A 24,964-nucleotide genomic window follows, 5' to 3' on the forward strand; every position below is an offset into this window, starting at 1 on the left:
ATTTAAATTACTGTCAGTCTTTCTGTTTATTTCTGTTGGGGGGAAATAGATGGACTAAAATGACATTCTGCATTGATTTATCTTGAATTTACCTTTCTGGCCCTGATCCTTTGACTTTCAACAGTGAGCTCCTTGAGGACCTCAACAGATGAAACTGGTATTTGGGAGCATTCCTAAAGAGACTGGTGATATTTAAATTCTATTCTGATGGTAAGCTATCCTGACAAATAGGGTACATAAATTGTAGATTTAAAAGATATGCTTTGAGCAAGAATTTCAATTGCTTGCAAGGTACAGTATTCTGGAATCTTCTCTTGGCAGTCTCATTTTTGCTAGTGCTTGCAAAATTAATTGTGTACCAATTTTAAAAAGTTTGGAGTTTGAATTGAGCTGCATTTTTGAAACTTACCTACTAGCTTTTGGATCCATAAATTATGTTAGATACTTCCCTGAGGTTGTCATTTCATTAGTTTGCCTACCCTAAACCAGATTTCAGAAACAGATGAAAATAAGAGAAGCCCTGTGGATCTCCAAGAGCTTCAGAATCCCATTTTTTTTTTTCCTTCTATCAAATTATACCCATGTTTTATTTCCTGCTGTCCTCTGAGCTATTTTCCCAAGAATATTGCTTACTACTATAAACTAATGCTGGACCATTCCATTACATTTATCCAATTATTCAGAAAAAGAGCAGAAAGCCATTCAAATCCAATACAATGATACTCCCAGGATCTGAGTCTTATCTTGCTGCAGAAGAACATGTGGATCTATGCCCTGTTTCTCTGAATCTGGTAAATTGGATACCTAGGTTGTAGCCCGATTTTAAAATCCTTCTGTCTAAACTCAGTAAGAATTTGGGGACTCCTCCACATTCATAATGTATCATTTAAAACCCACCCACTGCAGCACACAAAACATTTCACTTCAGGAATCTACAGATGTCCACTAATAATTTGAATTCTGAAGTGACTTCCATATCATGCAATTGAGTGGGGTGCTGTGTGTGTCAGACAGATTTTTTCCCAGTGACAAATCTCTAGATTTCACAGACTGGTAACATTGCACATAACCAGTGGAAAACTTGCTCCTGACTCCAGTGATTTGAGGGTGTCACCCTACAGGAACAGACTTCACTGAATCTTCTATACTTCAGTAAGCTGGAGTTTCCAAATTCTGTGCACAATAAAGCTCTGGATAATAGCTCTGTAAAACTGTCAGGGAAGTCAAAGGACGAGTAGCATGGGCAAGGAACTTATCCATGCTTAAAGCACCCTGAATTACACAAGATGCTACTTATAAAATTTGGCATTCTCAGTTCATCATTGATTAGACAGTGATGTATGCAGTATTTAAAACTGATTGTACATGGCAATGCTCCTTATTTTGGTTGCATTTCATCACAAGGGTGGAAGTCATTTGTCTCAGAAAAAATTACAACCAAATAAACAACAATGTCAGTAAAGACAAGATATCAAGTAGGTTTTACGCCAACATTGATGAAATATGAGCATATCTTGGGCATCTTAATTTCAATCTCAGATATAAGGTATACATGTACAGTCCCTCTGTTGCTTCAGCTTCTACTTATGCATGGAAGTACCGGTTTTGGTTTCATTCTGACACATCCCAGTCACCCTAGGCTTGTGTGTCATTCTCCTGGCTGTACTTCTGTCTGTACAGGTTTTGTTGGCCACTTTGCTGTCAGGCTGCACAGCTGGCTCTTGTTCAGCTTGCCTTCCACAAAAACCACTGGGGCCTCTTCCACAGAACTGCTCCCCAGCCACTCAGTCTTCCCTTTATCTGGTCACTTGTCTGATATGGTCTTGTCCTCACATGTGTTGCGTGTAGGTAGATTGCTTCCTCTTCCTCAGCACACCACAGAGTCAACATGGCTGCAGATCTTTGTGGAACTAAGACCTTGGAAAGTAAAGTTTTTATGCAAGCACCTACCCACAATCTCCCAGTCTAACTATTAATGGTTTCATTCTGGCTAATGTCTTAACATTAACGTTGCACTGAAAATACTACTCCACTGCTCACATTTAATTTCCATCACTGCTTAGAAAAGATGCTCATTATATTTTTAATATATTTGGGCAATGGCCAAGTATTACAAACATAAATGTAAAATGCTAATTGATAAAAACAATTCTTTCCAAAGGGGCAGCTTTTTTGTCTAATTACCTCTTTCAATTAATTTATATTGCTGATCCTGTGATCATGTGTAATACAACATCCACCCACGGCAGGACTCCCTCAAACCCTACTAACGACATTCCTTATGGCTGTCCTGTTAATGCCAACAACAACACTGTGTAATGAGTATCAACCAACTTAGCTACAGGCCTTTTTACTCCTACTCTCCTATTTCCTAACTGCAAATTATTATTTGTATATGAGCTGCTTTAAGTGATGTCTTTGTCCCTGCCTGTCTCTACCAGAGGTTGCTGCTAGAACATGGATTATTACTAAATCAGAGGAGGATGTGGGTGGGTGGGGGAGTACAGATGCCAAGGGAACAATCTTAGGCATGCTTATTTCTCAGACAGTTCAGTGGCATGGCTGAGTTTTTGTGACCCTGTGTGCCATAATGAATGTAGTCCTCTGATGGAACTGATTAAAGAATAATAGTTGAAATGATTAAAGAATAATAGTTAATCTATTATTGTGCTTTGTTACTAAGGAGCTATGGAGCTGTGAATGTTAAGGAGCATCAAGAAATCACTGGCTTGAGTCAGAAGCTTTGCAAGGTCTCTAGCAAGGGTAAAGCTGCTGAAGTGCCAAGGGAAAGAATTGTACAGGGAGAAATTCTGGTGGTAGATGTACAGTTATTTCCCTTAAGCAACTTAGCTACATTATCAGAAGTCAGAAGAATGTCAGCAGCTCTGTTACTGTGAAGTGGAGCAATTGGTCAGCCAGTTCCTTTGGGTTCCTATGAATACTCTGATTTTATTATCAGAGTCCATTAGGGGCCTAATTGAATCACTGTAGGTACAGAAAATTTTCCCAGTGTGAAGATCTTGGTGTCTAACTCTAACCTGACACCGGCATTTTCCTGCTCACATCTTCTGAAGGGTGGCCTCCCAGGAGGATGCTCTGAGGTAACCAAACACACACTGACAGACACAATGTGCAGTGCTCTGCCCATCTACACAGCAGTCTAGCAGCTCAAGCCCTGTTCTCTGCTCAGTTTGACGGGCTTCAGTCTCCCAGCTCCCAAGAGTACTCTGAGGATAAGACAAAGCAATTGCTGTTCTGTGTGAGGGCACTGTCCTTTCTGCCCACAGCTCTAACACCAAATATATGAAAAATAACTTACCTTTTGCTTTTTACGATCACTCCTCTTATGAGTCATTTTTTTACTTTCATCTTCATACACCAAAACAAAGTCAATTCTTCGCTGCCCATCTTTGAAGAATAAGGAGTCAGGCTTATCATCAAAATCCACCTGAAAGGCAGGTGCATAGGTTAATATGAAGATTTTTACTTGCTAGTTACTTACTTACTTCCCTTTACACAGCATTTCAGGGAACATAGAAATTCACCATAAATCAGCCTTGTGTAAGCCCAAAATGACAAAGTTGCACAGAGTAAAATGAAGAGAAAGAAATTATACAGAGGAATTTGTCAGGTCTCTGCATGACATCAAATCAACAGAACCTTGATCTAACTTTCTTCTTTAAAAATGGTACATTAGCTTTCCATAATGAGAGAAGCTCTGGGATGCAGCATCAGTACCAAATAATGCATCTGTCTAGTAATTTGTACACCATCATGGACACATCATTAGATAGTTTGTCTACAAGATTGTTGTTGCCTGATGGGAGTCTCAGAATTAGTGCATTCCCATCTGTTCCCTTACCTTACCTGAACAAATGTAAGCATCTCTGCAATTACTAAAAAAAACCAACAACAACAACAAAAAAAAAAAGCAGTAGCTTCATGCATGCTTATACTTAAACCACTGCTGCCAAGAGAACAAAGAACATGGTCAGTGCAGAGATGAGATCTCCAAACAGACACATATTAAGTGGATTTATTTCTCATTTTATCTGCAACAACCCAGCAAGCAAAACCACATTGTTGTGTGCCACACATCCATCATGTTATAACAGATGCCAAAATCAAAAGTTTTAATATATCCATAAGCCATTATCTAGTCCCTGGAGGAAAGCAGGATAGATTGTCATATCCACTAATAACATCTTAATGTGTTATTTCATGCGTGAAACGATACAGATACTTTGGTGACAGGGAAACCTGAATGCTTGAATAATGATTCTGTAGTTTCTTAGAGTACTCTGGGGGCAATATCACACATTACCTACCCCCTCCTTTCAGGTAATATACAGCTGTAATGTTATCTGAATCACGCTATGTAATGTGCACCAACCTTTCAGGTACTTGGCCAAACCTGTCCATGCTGTTAATGGAGGCAGTGCCACTTAAGTTGATAGATACCAAAAGCCTGAAGTGGGACTCAGCATGGCATTAGAGACAGGAACATCTCCAAAGCTGGCAAGGCTCCCACACAGAACTGCAGAGGAGCCTTGGCCTCCAGCTGACTGGGCATGGAGGGTAGGCAAGCTAGGATCAGGTCAGGAAAAATGACACAGAATAATCTCTTGCATTTGCTGTGGATGTGGCAATGATCCCCAGATGTCCTGTCCCTGGAATTTCCCTGTCACTTCAGACCAAATTTTGTGAGACATGCCAGGTCAGGTTTTGGAGCTCTAGGATGTCTGGTCCACAGAAAGGCCACGGAAATGTGGTTATGGCGTCAGAAACCCCAGCAGTGCAGCCTGAAATGGCTGTTCTTCAACTATGAAGAACCAAGAAGAATGCCAGTCTTCAGTCAGAGACACCCAAGTTCCAGGGAATGTATAGTGTTTTAGGAACCACGTGTCAGTTTTTTCAAAACAAATTTTTTCATGCTTTTTTTTTTTTTTTTTTGCAAAACCTCTCCCTTTGATGATTTTGTAACTGTTTTTTTTTTTTTTTTTGTAGCTGATTTTCTGTTTATTGGCTGAACCAAAACAGGTGACCAAGATATGTCTCCCTGTAATTATGACAAAATTTCCATATTTTAAATGAACTTGGGAGTTTAAATTCACATTTTTTAATGCTGCATGTGCAAAGGCTAGGGCCTGCTGCAAAGAGGTCCTGTTGACTTAGTTGCTTCAAAAGTCTGAGCAGATTCTTGAATAGAACAGTTTTCTTTGAATGCCACCTGTGTGTTGGGATTCGTGTCAAATCTGACAACAAGCAGCTGCTGCCACACATACACATATGGCCAGTATACACACATTCTGCATGTTAGTTTCACAGCCTGGGACAGGATTTAGAGACTACCTAGGCAGTCACCAAATCAACATACAATTGCATACTGTGAATAAAGTTTTAGGAAAAAAAAGGCATTCAATTTCCAGATGACGCCACCAGACCACAATGACACTGAATATCAGCCAAAGCAAGTCACAGGTGTAAATTTCTAAATTCTTGAGAGACAAAGTTGGCATAGTCCTATCAAGAAATCAGAATTGGCCGTGACAAGCTTTCCTCCTGCTGAGGACCAGTCACAGGTGTAAAACACAGCCTTGCTGCTGTAATTTCCAGTCTCATTTAAAACATAACCATGATGATTTCATATTGACAAGATTTGCTATTGGGAGGAAAGTACCAACAACAGCCAACAGCCCCTGTTGGGACGCAGCCTGGGAGGTGCCTGAGTAGCAGGCACAGAGCCCAGCCCGGGAGCTGCTGCTCTCCCCTGGGACCCCAGCAGGCTGTGTCACATCATGGGCTATAGTGTCTCTGTGTTGCACTGTGGAAACACAGGGCCCAGATCCTGTGGTAATGAATAACAGGGGGAAGGGTTGCCATTGCATAAAGCACAAGATCTTGTAATTGCGCTTTTTCCTCTTTGGAATCTTAGAAACATCATTATAATAACTTCTGTTTAAAGACACAGAGTTTAGTTGTGGAAGTCAAGCACTTGAAAGCATAAAAGTAGCAATCACTTTTACTTTTTTTTCACTATGGCTTTTAGCACATTTTCTGATATGACCTGTCCTCAGGACAGAGAAGAAAGACATGGAAAAGAGCAAACATCAAATCAAGTTTTGATAGAAGAAGATTTGATGGTAATTTGTGTTTGCATAATTTCACTGAGTAGTTTTCCTTTAAATGTAGACTTTTTTAATCTTAAAAAAACAGTGATTACCAATAATAATTTATTATATTAAAAACTATATATACAATAGTTATACAAACCAATTTAAAAAATAAAACCGCCCATTAAACCAGCATTCTGACTGATAAATTTACTTACATAAGTTTTGTCAGTCACATGTGTGTATAACTGTTATTGTATACATACACCTTCATCTCTCTCTTTTACACACTATGCACATATAAATTGAATATAGCTGAAAGATTAATAAGTATCAGACTGCATGAATCCAGATACACAGAAGTTTATACTTACGGAGCAACTTTTTATATGTAATCTCCACTGCTTTTAATCACAAGAGCATTGTTCAGTTGACCTTTCCACAGACACTTTATATATCAATAAAATAATAAAGAATTGACTCATGAAGCCTGAATACTTAAGAGATCAAGATTTAGACCCACACAAATATATTGTTATGTAGCTCATAATAAATTAAATATTACTCAATCAAAATTAAGAAGTAAAATGTAAAAGAGAAGGTAATAGCCAAGTTTCCAAACAGCCACATTAACTTACATGTGTGGTGTATTTTGTAATCCCTACTGGATAGCTGGTAATGAAAATCATATATTATTCAACATAAGTACCCAGGGAAAAACAGGACTGGAAACGAAAAAGATGTAGTGTACTTTGAAGTTAGCATTTCCTTTGAGACAATGTTTGTTTTGGGTTTTTTTTAATATGTAATATTATTTGACAGTTTTACAAATGTTACTATCGTACCAACAAACACAAGCTTGCATGCATAGACAAATTAATGGGGCTGAAATTTCAATACATAGTTTTTTAAAGTATCAGTAGCTAATTATAGGAAATTATAATGAACAGGCCCATTGGCACCTCTTCTAAAACACGGGACTATTTACTGCACTATTTAATTTTTTAGCTTTGGCATAAACAAATTTTTAAGTACTGATGGAGGCAATCAGTTGTGCACTCTAATGTTTTAATAATACTCTAATGGACAGCAGGTTAATACATATTAACACCACTAATAAAAAAATATATATATATCTATATAGCTGTGAAATAGTAATTATACTTAGCACACAATCTGCAGCCTTTAATAACTGTCCAAGTGCTGTACAACCAACTGCTTGCCTACCAGGGCACTATCAGTTGCTTTTTTAATAAAAGGAATCTGAAGGAGAGAAGGACCTGGCCCCAAATAAAATTTATGTAACACTGAGGTTACACTTCTATGGGTTAGCCTAGAGGTAGCATGGCCATGTCAATGAGGCTGTACCTCTGTGTTTCAGTTTGGAACAGGTCAGACCTGGTGAGCATCACAGGCTCTTCACTCCAGGGAACAAGACTGCAGGGAGGAGCCTGTGGCAACCAAAAGCCCAGAAATGTGTGTAATGCAGACACCACCTCCTCAGCACCAAATGCCTTTTCCACAGCCCCACTGCTCGGGCCCTCACTGCCAGCAGATGCACACCCTGGCTGTGGGTGTGCGATCCCGCTGCAGTTGGGAAGAGCTGCACGGGTGCACTCACACTGAAGGCGCTGTCATAAGCAGTCCTCTGCCAGGCACTGCCCTTCCCTTACACACCTCATCTTCCTACTCCCTGAGCGTGTCCCCCCGTGGCCACCTCGGCAGAGGAATAAGGGGCAAGTGGGACAGGAAGACAAGCTTGCCCCAGCACAGAAGGCTGAGGGAACTGTTTTGGCTTCAAATACCCACAGCATGGAAGGTCTCTTCAGCCCCTTGACCCAGAGTTTGTCAGGAGGGAGACTTCTGCGTGCCCTCCACACGTATAACCAGGCTCGCTGGTGTCTGAGGGGAGCTGCCGTGTCTCACTCTGAGAGCTGCTCCTGTAGCCATGGCTACACGTGATGCCTGCAGTAGATTAAACGGGAACATGCAGGCGGAAAGCTCCTTTCAGCAGCAGCCGTCTTCCAGGGAGGAAAAATGGTTGCACTTCCAAGAAACCTGCCTCACTTTTCCAGGCTTCTCTAGGGCATGATATAGCTAAATATTCAGTGGAGATAATGGTGGGATGGGCAGCACAGAGACAAAGCATGAAGAAAAATATGTGCACAGGAATTGCAGATATTTATTGTTTACTATACCCTGAACAAGCACAGTATTGTAAGCTGGATTTTTTAAATAACAAGAGATTCTGCAGGAATTATTTATCTAACTTGAAAGATGAAAGAAGTGCTTTATTTTGCCTGCAAGAGCCTTTGGTGTGACTGTCAATAGTGCCAAATGTAATCATTACTGGAGGGATAAACTACTTGTCTGCAACCTCACATAATTTTCAGATATGCTTCAAAATAGCATCCTGCAGCATGCCAGTGAATAAATCAGTACTGGGAGAGAAGAGAGCAGAGCCTATGTAACATTGCCTCTGCTGATAGGCACCTGCAAAAAATCCTCCCACTGGGGCACAGAGACAGGCACATGGGGGATCTGCAGGTTGCACTTCAGTTGTGAGTTTTATGAAGGGGAAAAATTCAGAGTGCCTAATTAGGAGCACAGTTATTTCTCTCTGTCTGCTTCAGGAAACTTTAAAACAAGTAAATAAAAATAAAACAAATTATATTACCAGGGTATCAGGAAACATAATTATTTATAAAGGACTTTGAGATTATCTGAAAAAAATATTACAGAAATACAAAGTTCTTCTTACTATCACAGCCATATAAAAAGATTTTTTATTGCTTTAGGTTCTGAGCAACCAGTAGAGACAACTTTCTAACTTTCTGACATTAAGACCAACACAAGCATTTATTCTGGATTATATTGATATATATATATATATATATATAAAATATATAAGATAGTACTGGAAGAAGTAAGTTTATTTGCATATTGCATAATAATGCTGGTCAGTCTCCAGAGGGTCAAAAAACTGCTGAGCCTTTAACACTTTCCTTTATTATTCATATATTTTAATAACAACAGATGACTGTTTTCATTCTCTTTTTAGCAATAATGCAAATATTAGCAAGCACTTCATCAGAAGAAGTTTTTTTTTCATTTCCTCAACATGCAAAGGAATTTCAGCTATGTAACAAACTGAAATAAACTGAGACTAAAGAGAAGTAGAAAAAATATGGGGTGTCATTACAGTCATGCAGTTCTGTCAGCAGAAAGCAGCTTGTAATTGGCCAGGCATTGGGATGCCTTGTCCCCTGAGCTAAGTTTGGAGCAGACACCCACTTGACTTCCTGTCTGAGTGTCAGGTTGCTGCTGGCTGCAGGAGGAATTCCAGTCACTCCTGATTAGAGAGAGACCAAATGGCCTTACGTTTAAAGAAAATGAAGAAAGTGCTCACTAAGAACCTGCTTTTCAGCAACTCCCATCTTTCATGGGATGCAAGAGCTGGGAAATTCACTCTTTTGAACTTCCCAAAAGCCTTCTTGCAGAAGAAATTGTATGTGAGGGGCAGCAGTAATAGAAAGTTTGAAGAAGTTAACCTTCTCTCTGCAGATATTCACTCTCAAAAAAAAAATCTTATTGTTACATGCCAATTCAAATTATCTACCTACAAAGCAGATAAGCTGCAAAATGAAACATGAGCTGGAAAAGCCTTGAACTAATGCTGTCTGTGCAGTTTTGTCATTCTTGTACGTGTTGTTTATGAAACATGATTAAATTGTAGCATCACATCACATGCCATGTTTCTATGCTCCTTGTAGTAGCTATGGAATACTCCTTATTATTGTCTTCATTTTATGTCTGATGAGGTTTTTTATTGTTGTTTTTGTTTGTTTGTTTGTTGTTTTTTTTTTTGTTTTGTTTTGTTACACCTCATCTAAATAGCTCAAATGCTTAAAATAGGGATTTCTTTCTGACTATGCCTTTGATATTCTCCTCACAGAATCTCAGTGTTTTGCAAATGTTGTGAAACTTAATTTTAAAAGATCCCCCAGGACAGAAAGCAGCAGTAGAACTCTCATTTTAATGGTCATAAGGCATCTAAACATCTATGCCAAAACCTGTTCACTGTCTCCTAAATTTGGAGTTACAGCTTTATAGAGCAGGACAATGACATCTTTCCAGAGAGCTCAGCAATTCTCTCTCTTCAGTTCCAGGTCCACATGTCACTCTCTTGCAAATGCAAACAGGGCCATGGATGTTCTCCTTTGGCACTCAGGAAAAAGAAAATCTGGCTACAACTTTACAAGTCTTGCACAAAAATCCTTTAGCAGGCGTTGCCCAATTATCTAGGACCAAACTCAATTTTTCTAGTGGTAAGAGCCTTTCATTCCTTCACTGCAATTTCCTGCCACGTTTAAAGTTTTATGAAGTACCACAAACAATATCCTCACAGATTTTTGGTGTTTTGGAGATAATTGTCCTATTCATGTGCCAAATGAGGCAGGGATCTTGTGGCAAACGTAGCATATGATCCTGTAATTAGAGAAAGCACTGTAAGAAGAACAGGACTGTTTCTATTAGCCAATAATTTACTTAGTTTTGGCTCCTCAGAAGAACTTGCAGAATTAAATCAAATTTCCAGAATACTTCTGGCTGCAATGCATGATCTAAGTTTAGACAAAAGGCACAGTACTTCCCTTCTATTCAACTGTTTCAAGTCAGGCTTCCTCTTCAGTTTCTGTTTCTAGCTACAATTAGCCCTAATGCATTTAGTAGAGGTTCAGCAGATGTCAATTTTATCTTTCTGTCTCCTCCAACCCACTGAAACTATCTAGATCAACAAGGAGGACTTGACAAAGAAGGAGCAGTGCAGAAATGCTTCTAAAACTGAGAAGAAACTACAATTTCTGGTAAACATGGGTAACCAAAAATAAAAATAGATTTTGACCATCAATTTTCAGTAGAAATAAAAATAAATTCTACCATGACTGTTCAGAGGAGACTGTTCTAACCACAAGGTATACTACATTCCAGCTGTTTTGATGCTATTTCACTTCATAAAAATATGTAAAAAAATCAATGAACCACAAGGAGACCCTAAGAAGGATTTTTATAACATCCAAGTCTAGGCACTCAGTTGGGAAATGGAAGCTCTTGGTTGCACCGCATGCTTCAAAAACGTTTAAACAGCTTCAAATGAACACCTTGCTGTGAAACACAGGGTCAGGGAGTCAAGGATGTCCACCTCCCAGAAGGAAACTCATTTCTAGTTACTTTGGATATTGATTTCCTATGAGATCTGAGGTAGGGGTTCTTGAGCTAGAGCCAGCAGCCTGCTAGCTGCAGAAAATCTTAGGTGAGCTGGGAACCTCAAACATTGGACAAAGGGAATGGACAACTCCAGGTCTTTCTTATCCTTGTCAGTTCAGTCTCTGCAGTAAGGAGTTTCTTGGTATCTCCAAGCTTTCTTAGAGCTTTCTTGGGTTTGTGTGTTTATATGTAGGGTGTGTTCAGAACTATTTATTCTTTATACACACAGAGAAATCCTATACATTTGTGAAACAAAATTACGTAGAGAGAGGAGGTGTATGTGTATATATCAGTTTATGGTGAGTCTATATGGGTCACTTATAATTGAGTTCAGTTCCTGTGACAACCTGTACTTTCAGATCTGAGTCAATTACTTCAGGTACCTTTAGGGAAATGGGGATAACAGCAACTCAGATTTAATCACAAAGATGAACTGCATGTGATGCAAATGCAAATGAATGCTAGTCTTCTGGAACAGCTACTGGACTGTTGCGTACCTACAAGAGGAAATTTTGCAGGTATTCACAGTTAAAGTAAACAGGTACCCACCCATTCAGGAGTATGAAGGTTTTGCTGGTCTGGCACAGTTCCATAAGTGGGAATAATCACCTGGTTCAGTTCCAAGACTAAAATGAAACATAAAAAATGAAAACATGTTAGCATTTTTGGTATTTAGCACTTGTGGTGTGTTTTTTTTATGGGTTTATATAGTTTAATTTTTTTTTTATTAATGCTTTGTGCAGAAGCCAGTTTATTGCACTTATTTAGTGTTTCAGAAATAGAACAATTGTGTGTCACACTTCAGTTACAATCAGCAGGTGGCAAGAGAGTGAAACACCAGGATGACAAGGTAATGCTAGGCGAACATTTTGACAGTGATGCATCCCTACAGTGATGCAAACAGGATACCTTTACTAGTATTTTACTAGTTATTTAGTGTTTCAGAAACTCCATGGACATTGTAGAAGTTTGTTTTTCAATGAATACGGGTACCAGAACTGGCTCCAGCTGTGCAAATAACCCTAGCTCATGCTGGCTGTACTTGTCAGGCAAGAACAAATAACAGTAGCAAAGAATTCTTCACAAGGCTTGGAATGGTGTTATACAGGCTGTGATACTGTAATATCCACTCAGTAACAAATGACCTAAAAACACACCTACAACTTCGGTGGGTATTGATGCCATTGACGCCTCAGCTACTCCTCACCCATTCCATCAATACCTGTCAAAAAAGAACAACCTGAAAAACCAAATTAGTTTCCTGAAAATACAACATAAACTAAAAAAACGACTTTGTCAAATATGCTGCTGCATGAAGCCATTATCAGGCACACAGGGAATACTGGCTACCAAATCAAGCACTGGAAAACACACAACTTCATCCTAATAAAGTTACTGGAAGTAAGTTACAGAAGCTCTACAATTGCTGCAAGGTATTTGCAAGGTTTTGTTTCTCCACAACTATTTTTGTTTCTTAAGGAGAAGTCAGATAACATCCTGAGGCTGAAGATAACATCAAGTAGCTGAAGGGAGCAGGCTGCTTCCTGCCTATGCACTGCAGACAGATGGATCCCATGTGTTATTTTTAGATCCTTAAAGCTGAGACATATCTTAGTTAAGTCTGTCCTGCACTGAGGAAGGGTCATGGATAACACAGGTACCTAAGTACCAGTGCTGTCTGGAATGGATAGCCTCAACCTACCAAAAATACTATAATACTATAAGAAGATCTCCAAACTCTAAAATAATTAGTCTATAGTACTTTTAGAATAGATCAACATCCATTAGATACAAAGCCAGGCAGAACACAACTGGTTATGTTTTGGTTTAGTTTAGCTTTTTTGTTACTTGGTTTTGGGTTTTTTTGGCTTAAAACCTTCCTTGCTAAATGGCCAAATTTGCAAGACATTTTAAGAAGCTTTTCTTTTTCACTGATGATGCTCATTTATATTAGCTGAAGTCAAAACACTTAGAAAAAGAGCACAACAAGATTACAAATCAACAGAACTCTCTCATGGCTTCCAAACAGAAAATTCTTCATTTTAAACCCTTAAAAAGGGTTTAAATAGCCTTTCATAGAGTTTGGTAGGGACTTAATTCCAGGTGGTGTTGTCAGTTTCCAGATCTCTGCTCTGGTGATAGTAAATGCTCCAGGGAGAAGATGAAAGCAAGTCAATGAATCTTTTCTGAAATATTAGAGCCATAACCCAAAGGTCTGCTGAATTGAATAATCAAGGTCTGTGAGCTCTCACAACATTAAGATCTTCAGAAACATTCCCAGAATTTAAAAACGAAGAGATTGAAAATGTGGACTAGTGCAGCATTCAAACATCACATAGTGGGACAATGACATTCAGACTCAGAAAACACAAGCACCTCTCAGCAGCTACTGAAAAACTGCTGAACATGTGCATCATTATGGTTTAATGGATTCAGCTTAGACTAGGGTGAGAAGGGAAATATATACTCTCAATGTCAGTGTAATGGACATCTCCCTGCATTTCCTTCATTCTTTATTCTCTGTGTGGACACAGAGATATCCAGATACAAAGTATTTCTGAAAACCCACAGAAGAAGGAATGTTTCTGCCCATGCGTAATGGGCAGAGGGAAGTAGAAATATAAGCATCTTGTTTTGAAATATAAACAGTTGCTCTGAAACTCTGTGTGCCATTACACAAAACATGCAGGTGTGGACACAGACATGAAGACTCTCAGCCACTGAACTGCAGAATCAGGAGTTAAAGTTGCCTTTTTGCTAAGTAACCACACGCCCATCATCGGTCCTGTCTAGAAAACACTTCAGACAGAACTGAAGCTGGAAACATGGCATTCACAGGAAGAATTCCAATTCTCCCAAATCCTGATGGATCTGGGGCTGGTCAGAAATATCTTTGTGAAATTTGTGAGTACAATTTGCCTCTGCATCAGAGTCTCTGTCCAGAATACCTTCCTCCTGATACGCTGAATGTCATGGAAGCTTTAGAATTGGGTCTATATTTAACATCTTAAGACATTTGTACTTGAAATAATGCTCAAGAGAGTCCCTGGGTCATTGTCCCTATGGAAGAACTTATGTAAAAGGGGCCTGCCACTCTCACCTCTCATGAGACAACAGCCAAGAACTTCTCTCAAGGTAATTACAGCTTAATGTTCATGTGAATCTAAAATTGCAAAGCCTGGACACTACTTGAATGGGTACTTAGATAAGATTTGTCTTGATAGTGGTTTGCAAGGGCAGCTGTGCCAATTTGTGCAGTTTTTATCTGGAAGAGACCATTCTAGTCTCTGAGAAATAAGAAAACACTACTGCAAAACTCAGCTTTGCCAGAAAAAGGTGCACCCACACAAAGTGCTTTTTATATCCCCAAAATCACTTAATTTATTTCTCCTACCTCCCCACCAGAATTACAGTAAAGTCAGTTTTAAGTATGGGGAAAAAAAAAATGCAGCATAAAAGTTTGGTGCTAGACACTAAGAAAAACTTCCTAACAACAGGAACAGTAGAAGAGAGGGCCTGGGAAGGCAGGTGAGGTCGTGTGAGGCTTTAACATCAGAGATTATTTAGTACAGATTAATTAAATATCCTGGAGCAATTTAGGCCACGTTGAATCTGGCGTCACCTTTATGAGGCTGGCCTAGAGGAGCTTTTGAGGTCCTTCAGCTTCCTCTGAGTGTAAGTCTGGTCCTAGTGTTCTTCATAGTTATGTCTAAAGGTCACTGTGCTGAGATTTTATATTAAAATAATAGTTCTTCTTACTCATATCTTCTTCAGAAATGTTATCACTCCTGTTAGTATTTGAGTTACAGTACATCAAGGCTAGATGTTTGTGTTCAACCACCCAGCCAATCAAAGCAAAGGAGGTGCAAGAGAACAAAGAAATCTACTGGCTTTATGCCAGCATACTCTGATTTTAATTGACAGATATATCAAATTCTGTCTTCAAGCAATCCAACAACATATGCTTTTGTCAGAACACTTAACCTAATTTCTTCCTACTGTCATAGTTCTGAGTGTCTGCCCAGTGATACCAGTCGGTCTTTGATCTAGTCCTCTCAAAAGATGCTGTTGTAAAAATTTTAAGTACTGAAAATGTGCAAACAACTTTACAAGAACATCTTGGTGTTATTTGAGCTGCCAATATGTCAATGGTATCTCCAGCTGCCCGGAGATTGTTCTTCAATGCAGGAGGACACTAAACTGAGCTGGCCACACCACACACCTTCCCTCAAATATGCCTATGCAGAAGTACTAAGTAGTCCATGTTAATCGCACACTACTTCTTTATAACCTATGTGTGTCCCATTCTTTTGGCCAGGCAATGGGAGATGAATCCTGCTGTTTATTCTACCAGTGATTTTTTTAGAGAATTTTCTCTACAGCTTTGCTTTTTCACAGGTCAGCCAGAATTTCTGACTGGATTGTATAAAGACCCAAAAAATTCCTTGATAGCAAACGCAAAGTTTCCAGTCTTTTCATTAGTTAATTGATATTGACAGCAGATGGTTTTGTAAGTTCAGTGATTTCTCATTGCATAGTTCAAATTTAAAGAACATTACTACTAGCAATCTCTACCTATTGCTACAGATGAGAGGTTAGGCCCACTGATAGACACAGAAGCTGCTCTTCCTCTGTAAGAAATATAAAGAAGAATTAAATATAAAGAGTTAAAACTTTCCTTGGGGTCTGAATAGTGAAATAATGGAAGCTGTCCAAAACACATGCAGTAGGCATGAAAGGATTTTTTTTTTTTTGCATCTGTAAATTAAAGAGGACTGAGAACAGAAAAAAAAAAAGCAGAAGTGAAAAAAGATGCTGTCCAAAAAAATTTAATGACAAGAAAACCACAAAAATGTTGGATAACCTGATTTGAAAAGACTACTGGGCTTGGCTTTGTAACAAGGACATTGTCACACATGCCTGAAGATGCCAATCTTTTTGTGACAAAGAAATTATATGTATTTGCTATCATTGATTTCCACTCAAGTGAAAATAGTCAGAGGTGAAAAAGAGCTGCAGCAAATAACCTGTATTAACCCAAATTAGTAGGCACCAAATTATTCTGAGAAGTCAAGAAGATTTTACAACACTAAACTCATAGTACCTGGTATCTAACAGCCTGTGAGGACATTGTTAAGGACAAGATCTAAGCTCTGGCACTGAACATGGTACCTCATGAGCAACCAAGAATGCAAAGCCAGGAAACGACATCTGGAACCCCCAGCCTTTGCTATGGAGATCACATCACCTCTCACTTTCCACAGAATTCTGTGAGAGTGCTGACAGTCTCTCACAGAATTTTTAAACTGTCCAAGTCCCAGATCCTCTTCTTATGGGGGAAAAAATAAGTTAATAGAACACTATGCTCTCGTAAGTACAAATCCAATGTGCTCAAGAACATCTGCTCAGGCACTCAGTGGGACTTGCCTGCAGCATGGAGTTCCTGTGTGGCAGCAGCTCTCTGGCCACAGAGAGCAATGCACAACTTTCCCAGGCATTGTCCTGGCGAAGGCTGTGAGAAGATCAGAGAAAAGAATGAGAAACAATTCTCATCTTCACTTGCTGCACCTGTTGTTGTGCACATGTTGTGCACATGAGATTTGTTTACTAAAGGGTGATTTCTTAATTGGCCAATGGTGATGGTGTTTGGATGCAAGGACCAATTTGGTCCACCTGTATCGTGACTGTGTGTAAGGGTGATGGGTTTCTTAATAAGTATAATATAATAAATTGGCTGACTGATCAGCCTTCTGAGAATCAATGGAGTCAATGCTAATTATTACCCGGCTGGGGGCATGAGGCAACATTCTTGTTCCCCAAAGAGGGAAGTTTACAGTATGGTTACAGAAAATGAGATGTTGCAGAGCCAGACCACAGTGCTGGGGCACAGCAACTGGTCTGCAGTACCTGGCTCCACGCACAGAGCAGCAGGTGGGAAGCAGGGCAGGAATGGGCAGCAGGCATTTGCTGAAGGAGAAGTGAGTAGATGATATTTCAAACCCCCTTTCAAGCTTCCTCACAGCCCTGTCCTCACACAGCCGTGCCTGAGGCAACAACATTCACTGCACATAGAAATGTGTGAACATTATGTACACAATTAGACATGCTCTGGTTGTTTAGGCCTCAAATAGATTGCAAGGAAAATTAGTATAAGAACAAAATACATCACTGACTGGAAATTATCAGGAAATATTTACATGCAATTTTTATCTGAATCAACACATTTCCTGATAGGTTTGACAGCACTGTCACCACATTAGAAAAGAAAAAAAAGGTGATTAGTAAAGTCTATGTGTTCTAATGAAAATCAAATTAAAAGATCATATCATGATTGCCACAGAGAGGTTCAAAGAACTGGATGGAGTCAGATTGTTCCCATCTGCTGGGATAAACAAGAAGATCCAAAGACTGTGGTCTTTGTCCAGATGTTGATTTTTCCTGACTAGTGGTTCTTTGGGCTATGATATTTTCTCCATGCACATTTGAGAGCAGATATTATAAAATTATCAGTGGTTTCACCCAATTCCACCAAATACTATTGGCTTGCATTTAGTAGCATTCATTCTGCTAAGTTCTGTGATTAGAGTGTATTTAAATTTGTTTTATTTCATACCTGTAGACCTCATTGAAGAATGATTTGATGATTTCTTAGAAAGAAATTATTCAACAATGAATTGAAAATCATGCTACTAAACCCCACATTCTTTGCTTTCAGAAAAATTATGTATTTGAAGAGAAATTGAATTATTTTTATATCAAACTATGCTTTACAACTTATCATTTACAGTTAATAAGAAATCTACACAGCTGCCTTCCATCTGAAAATCTTGTTCACTTTGGGTCACCTGCAGTCTTACAGCACATGAGAAACATGGCAACAATTAGTAATGTTAAAATGTAGTAATGCCAAAATGGCTTTCCAGCTGTCAATAAATTACATACTTTGTGCACTCACATAGTGCAGATCTGCAGGTATCATCAACCCCAAAACCTAATCTATGCCACATAATAAGGAAAACATTGATTTTCATTTCAAAGCCCAAGGAAACCTAATAACAAAGCTATAGATGCTGCTGGAGCACAAAGGAAGTGAAATGGCTGTCTTGGAAGATGATTCTTTCTTGTTTGGAAGACTATTCTTTCCATTAAGTTATCTTTTTTTTACAGCTGCGCAAACAAAGGATGGGAACATGTGGAATGACTTTTAAAAACAAATGCTCTTTCATGGCTAACCCTAAACAGGAAAGCATTCAGTTGGCTATATAATAGAGGGCATTACAAGTCTGAGTCATTGTAGTTCACCAAAAATAATAAAGGCAGTTATAAAACCAAGAAATTTGACTTTGTGGAAATGATTCTGCTGATAGCAGTACCTAAATATTTAAGAGACACTGAATTGAAATGTTTAAGGGGCTCAGTAATTGTAGAACAGTTCTTATGTGTGCAGAACTCAAAGAGGGCCAATTGCCCAAAAACTGCGGCAAAAATCCTAAAACATTTCAGTGAGACCTGGACCAGCCACAGCCTCAGTTTCAAAACCAAAACACTGGGCTAATGATGTTTTAGTTACAATTCTGTGATTTCAGAGTAATCTGCCGAAAAGCCAATCTTGGCTCCTGTTTTTCACTGCTGCAGTGCACGCCAGAAGCAACCTGGCTTCATCCAGTATCCATGTCCGACTCCAGCTGACTGTAAATCACTGCAAAAATTCAGTTGCTAATTAGAATATTCCAAATGTTTTTTCTCAAGCTAAACAGTTTACCCACGTTCAGCTGAAATGGCTGTCAGAAAGAATTATTTTGGCTCTCATCTGTCAGCAGGCAATTTAAAGATAAACAACCTTTGGTTTTAGAATATATTAACACGCCTACCTGCTATAATTTTAAACAATGTTTGGTATGCTTTTCGGTTGTAAATTGATTGCATGCATGGTAAACACATGGCTCGCTTTGTCAAAGTATAAAGTAATGGAATAAAGTGATTAAGCCAGTAGGCATCAGACTGATGTACTTTTCAGGCACTAGTCTCAGGTTGGAATATGGGCTTGAATAATTTTCTCTTCTCCACATATATCTTTTTATAATCTAGTAAGTAACTTAAATATATTAAAATGATGCAACAAACAAGCCTTCTTATATTTTTCAATTAAGGGCTGCTTTGGTTTAATTATATATGGAATTAGGTAGAAAACTACTGTAATGTTGACTGCCAAATGAGCCTGCTTCATGATTGATTCTGTCACACTCCTACAAACTGAGGCATACATACATGCATATGTATTTCATTTCTTTCATTTTTAACAATAGTGAAAACATTATAATTCCTGCTGTCAAAAATGTAAGTTCTTCGTTTCTAGAGTTGAGAAAAAGAATGACCTGTCACATTAAGAACATAAGACATAAGGGATCAGCTGCATCACTGAATTCAGCACCAGCTTACAGTCAACTTTGACTTTTAGCTCTGTTAGAAAGTTCTGAGAGAAAAATTTCTTTACTTGGAATAATCTGTTTTAGTCTGAAAAAGGGATCAAGAAGAACGGACTGCATTTTTTTTCCTGTTGCAGTAAATAAAATCCAGGTTGCAAAGTGTGAGATAGACTAATTTTAAGAACCCAAAGGGCATTAGGACAGATTTGCAGAACACAGTAGGTATTTAAAATTACAGTTAAATTCTTGCTGATGTATTAAAAAATGTCCAAGCAGATTGAGAGTTTTTATGCTAAATTACACCAACCATAGCATATGACCTTTAGTGACCAGAATGAATTAATTAATTTCATTAATTGATACATCAATTTCATTACGATAGTTAATGTTCCTCTTGCTTAATAAATTATTTTAAATGCAAATTTTTTCGTAAATGCACTTCTAAAAAAGTATACAGAATCTTTAAGTCAACTAATAAACATGTTTTTCCCTATGGTATATTAACTCTACTTACCAACAAGATGCATCCTACACAATTTTGGAGAAAATAAGAATTATCTAGTAGTTTAGAAAGAAATTATTCAACAACAAATGGAAAATCAAAGAAAGTGTGTATTGACCTATATTCTTGCTGAAATTAATGTGTGTCTATGGAATTAAAGAAGAGATGTAGGCCTCTAAAACAGGATTTAGAATAACCAAAACATTCAGTTCCAGAAGTGCAAACTGAAATCATGACTTTGCAACTGCTGGCTAACAGGAATTTCCTGCCTTGCTGTCAGGCACTGTGGGCAATTCCCTGGGGGTTGCCGGGGTCCAGACTGGGTATAGCCCCTGTGGTGCCCTCAGAAATGTCACTACACAGTACAAAAAGAGGGGTTTACTGCCTTAGCTACTTTACCAATCAACAAGAAACAATTCTTTCTCTCAGAGAGCCTTTAAAATAAAAATTCAGTTTGCTATATATTACAATCCATTAATTAAATCAGTAACTGCAATCATTCCTCTTTGGTTAATATGGCTCTAATGGTAGAAACTGGCTTTCAGGGTTCTTCTGAAAAAGCAATTTATAGAGAGATGTGGCAAACAAGCAGATCAATAAGACTTCGAACTCATGAACACTGAAATAGTTCTGATTCAAGACTGTTTGTCATTGCAGATCCTCATTTTAAAGACACAAAGGAAAGGACTGGATCCTGGTTTTTTTGTTTCAAATTTTTTTGTGACTACAAAAAAGGTAAAAGGTACAGAATAATACCCCTTGATCTAACACAGGAGATGTTTGCAGATTTTAAGGCAAAGGAAATAATTTTTCAGTATAAACCCCAAATTTTTTTCTTCAGGACCCTACCATCTTTTGTATTCAAGATGGGGCTGCAATGACAATGACTCCAGGTTTGGCTAAGTAAAACTTGTCTGTCTAGAGCTTTTAACTAATTTTTGCAAAAGCTATATAGGGCTGTCAGAAGATTGAAAGGAAGAAAGATTATCTCTTTGTCAAAGAATTTGCATATAGCCTCAGAGAAGGTGCCTGTGTCCCTGCTTCAGGATGTAATACACGTGGTGCTGAGCAAGCTGCTCGAACAAGGTTTGGCCCAGCTGTTCTCGGCAGAGTTTTCAAGACAACTGCTCGGGGTGCTACTGCCAGGGAGCTCAGCACTTCTACAGCACAGCTGGGCGTTTGTCACTAAGAGAGACCATTTACAGCAACTTGTAGTGACAAGGGGGAATGGCTTCCAACTGAAAGAGAGTATGTTTAGATCACATTCTAGAAAAAATCCTCTACTGTGTAGGTGGTGAGGCACTGGAACAAGTTCCCCAGAGAAGCTGTGGATGTCCCATCCCTGGTTGTGTCTGAGACCAAGATGGATGGAGCTCTGAGCGACCTGGTCCAGTGGAAGATGTCCCTGCTCATGGCAGAGGATTTGTAACGAGATGATCTTTAAGGTTCCTTCCAACTCAAACGTTCTATGATGATTCTATGATGACGTGTGGTATGGTATTTGTAATAGCAAAATTGGAAAATGCAGTTGTTTCTTAAAAATGTGTTCCAAAGCTTTTGTCATTGGTGAGCATTTTTAGACAACTTTGTAAGAAAAGCAGGGAGTTTATCAACTATAAACACAGAATGGGCTTAAGATCTGACTGTACAAAGTGGTTGAAAATGAATTATTTTCTTGTGGCCCTGCAGAAGATGCATTCCTGCCATTGCAATTGCACTGGATTCCTGCCAGTGCAATCTGGATCTCCCTGTTCAGCATCTTGTACAATCCATTCAGATGTGTTTTACCTTCCCCACATCTTAGTAGTCACTTCAGCAGCCTACATTCCTATGAAAAGGGTCTGGGCTCCTAAAACTCCATGTCTCCCTAAAAACAGGATTTAGGCAACCTGACACATCCCTGTTGGAGATAGTGTTCGGGTATGGCAAAAGCACCATACAAACACAGAGGATGAAAGGAATGAAAATGTTCTGTGTAATGCTTGGATAATTTGAGTTAAACAAGACTTGGAGCCATGCTGTTTATGAGGAAGATAAAAAGAAATCTGCAATTACTACCAGTTTACTAAATGAGGCAGTGGACTTAAGAGGAAAAAAAGAACAATGATTGTGTACATAAACACTGTAACTTACATTTAAACAAATGGCAGGGAAATGGAATTTGTCTGGGCAATACTAATGCTGACACTGCCTAACTTCTAAGTGCTTGACTTCATAACCTTAATGTTAACATTTTTTTAGTCAGAATATATTATTAGCTGCAACCAATTAGAGATGCTATGGCTCCTGCTGGTAGCTGGTAAAATTTCCATTTAAATACGGAGGAAGATTACTGCTGGCTATACTGTATTATTTAATTATACAGTCAGTTTAGAAATGAAATTATATCCAAAGCATTTGAGTGATTCCCTTGAGCAGAAATGATGTAATAATTATTACTGCAATTGGCATGAGGAAACTTTGCTGAAAGTCTAGAATTTCACCTAATCAGGCAATTTGATTAGTGGTCCATATGCAGCAGCACTCAGTGCTGCTGCAGAGTAATCTCAAAATGCACTGCAAGAAAAGTAATCATAGTAACTATAGACACTTTTTCTCATGGATCAAATTTATTAAGTTTCAAAAGTCAGTTCAGAATAATGTAATTAGTGTAAATACAGTACCATGGTGGAAAAAACCAAAACCAACCAGTATGGTTGTTTTAGCTTATTACAATCACTATGAATAAAAATTCTGGTTTCTTCTGAAAATTCAACTCATGATGCCCAGCAACTACAGTTGGGTAAGGTCTAGCAGCTTCATGCCAGACAGAAGACCACATACCACAGATCCTGTGGCTTGGAAGACACAGAGGTTTCTAAGTTCCTTTCTCAAAAAAGAGGTATTAACAAGAAGGATGCATGTGTGCACACAGCTTTCTAATAAGATCAGTGTGAGCAGGGTGATGGAAAATAAGAATATGCTCCCTTGCCTGGCATTGAAAAGTCTACTCTTCAACTAAAAAAAAAAAAAAAAAAAAGCATATGAAAATACCAACTCAACGAATTTATACACGAACACATTTGGAAAACATGAAGGCAATAAAAGCAAGCTCCAGAGAGAACACAGTTCCCTGGACATTGAAAACACGGAAATAGAAGGATGTAAGATCTCAACAGCCATTACAATCCACAAACAAGACAAGGATGGAAAAAATGAAGTAGATTCCTCTGGAGAAAGAATGGCATGCTGAAGGTACTGGTCATTTTAGTCACTGGTTAAGAGCTCCCAGGTTTAGGTGACTGAATGGACAGATCAACCACTGCACATTTACCAGACCAAGCCTTGAGCTTAGGCAGGGTTGACAATTAGCTTTCTAAGGTAATGCCACGATCAAGCCATGCCTTTGGCTGCAATCAGCCGCTTGTTGAGATGGGTGCTCTGCCATCTGGTTTGTAAGCCTAACTGGTGGCTTGTTCTTTCTGTCAGATGAGGAGTGAAACACACTACTGCCTTGTGGTCATTCAGCTGCAGGGCTTAGCACTAGTTCCTGGCCTCTGTCCTTGGGCAGAACACCTGCTCCCAGACCCCAGCTTTATGTCACGGCAGAGTCATTGGCCTACATCTTGCCTTCTGTGCAGTTCTTACTGCGCCTTTTCACCAGCGCGTGAACGCTCAGGCTGTTCACTAGTTTTACACAATGTCAGTGGTCCACCCAGCCCAGCCTCCTGGCCCCAAGAGAATCCAAAGGTGCTTTGGGTGAAAACCACCATTCAGTGTTCTAAAGTGTAATAAGAGGGCACAGAGGCAGGGAAGCTCCCACTGTATAGAATCAGACAGAAGTAGTACATTTTTTTTTAGATCATCTTAAATGTTTTTGAGCCTGCAGCTGCTTCTTGTACATCTTGGCTCTGGGAAGAGTGAGGAGCAGCAGGTTTTTAATCACCTATCCATGAGGTGGCACATTAGAAATATTCTCAGATATATTACACAGTACTACAAGCTCTGAGGCAGAAGCTGAAGATACCTGAGAAAATGCATGAACAGTGCTGACCATGGGACAGCAAGAGCTTTTTGATTGCTGGATGTGCAACAGTGTTAATGAAGTATCAGGTATCTAGCTTAAGATTTGTGCTTACAAGAAACTGGTATAGAAGGATTATTCCCTGGGTAGAGTCATCCTTCAGATTTCAGTATGGTCACCCACCACCATTGTGAACAAGCCTTTCAGAGTGGGAACAGCAGGACAGCTTAGACCCAGCAGAGTAAGCACATGATAGTCTGGCATAAGGTGCCATTTCTAGATTTCTCTAGCAATTGCTGCCCCTTCATAGAAGATCAGCCATCCCAGACTGAGTAAATTCTCTCTAAGAACTTACCAGTAAAGAATAATTGTAAATGTAAAAGTACAAGTCTCCTTTTGCTTGGCACGGAGAATAAAAATATGTGTATTTTGATAGTGTATCTCAGGAGGGAGCTAACAGAGCTCAGGACTATACTGTAATGATCCTGATGAAAAATGACTAGCATTGAGTCTTAGAATTAAGATTAAGCTGAACAGTAGTTCAGCTATAAAAAAACCAAGCAGCAAGAATAATAAGGAGGAAAAAGCCAAACCCTTCCTTTCCTCCTATCTCATCTATACCACAGTGTAATTCCATGAAAGCTTTAAAAAAGCC

General features: G+C 39.0%; 1 protein-coding gene across 1 annotated transcript in view; it reads right to left on the minus strand.

The window, feature by feature from the left end:
* ANO6 (anoctamin 6) overlaps positions 1–12,563 on the minus strand; it is a 45,366-nt gene extending 32,803 nt beyond the window's left edge. The window contains exons 1-3 of the mRNA XM_053978316.1: positions 12,536–12,563; positions 11,928–12,004; positions 3,320–3,448 (exon numbers count right to left, since the gene is read on the minus strand). Of these exons, the coding sequence (XP_053834291.1) occupies positions 3,320–3,448; positions 11,928–12,004; positions 12,536–12,563 (234 nt within the window). The remainder of the gene's footprint in view (positions 1–3,319; positions 3,449–11,927; positions 12,005–12,535) is intronic.
* Positions 12,564–24,964: the final 12,401 nt, after the last annotated feature.

This window comes from Vidua macroura, chromosome 5, assembly GCF_024509145.1.
Source record: "Vidua macroura isolate BioBank_ID:100142 chromosome 5, ASM2450914v1, whole genome shotgun sequence".
In the NCBI taxonomy this organism is placed as follows: domain Eukaryota; kingdom Metazoa; phylum Chordata; class Aves; order Passeriformes; family Viduidae; genus Vidua; species Vidua macroura.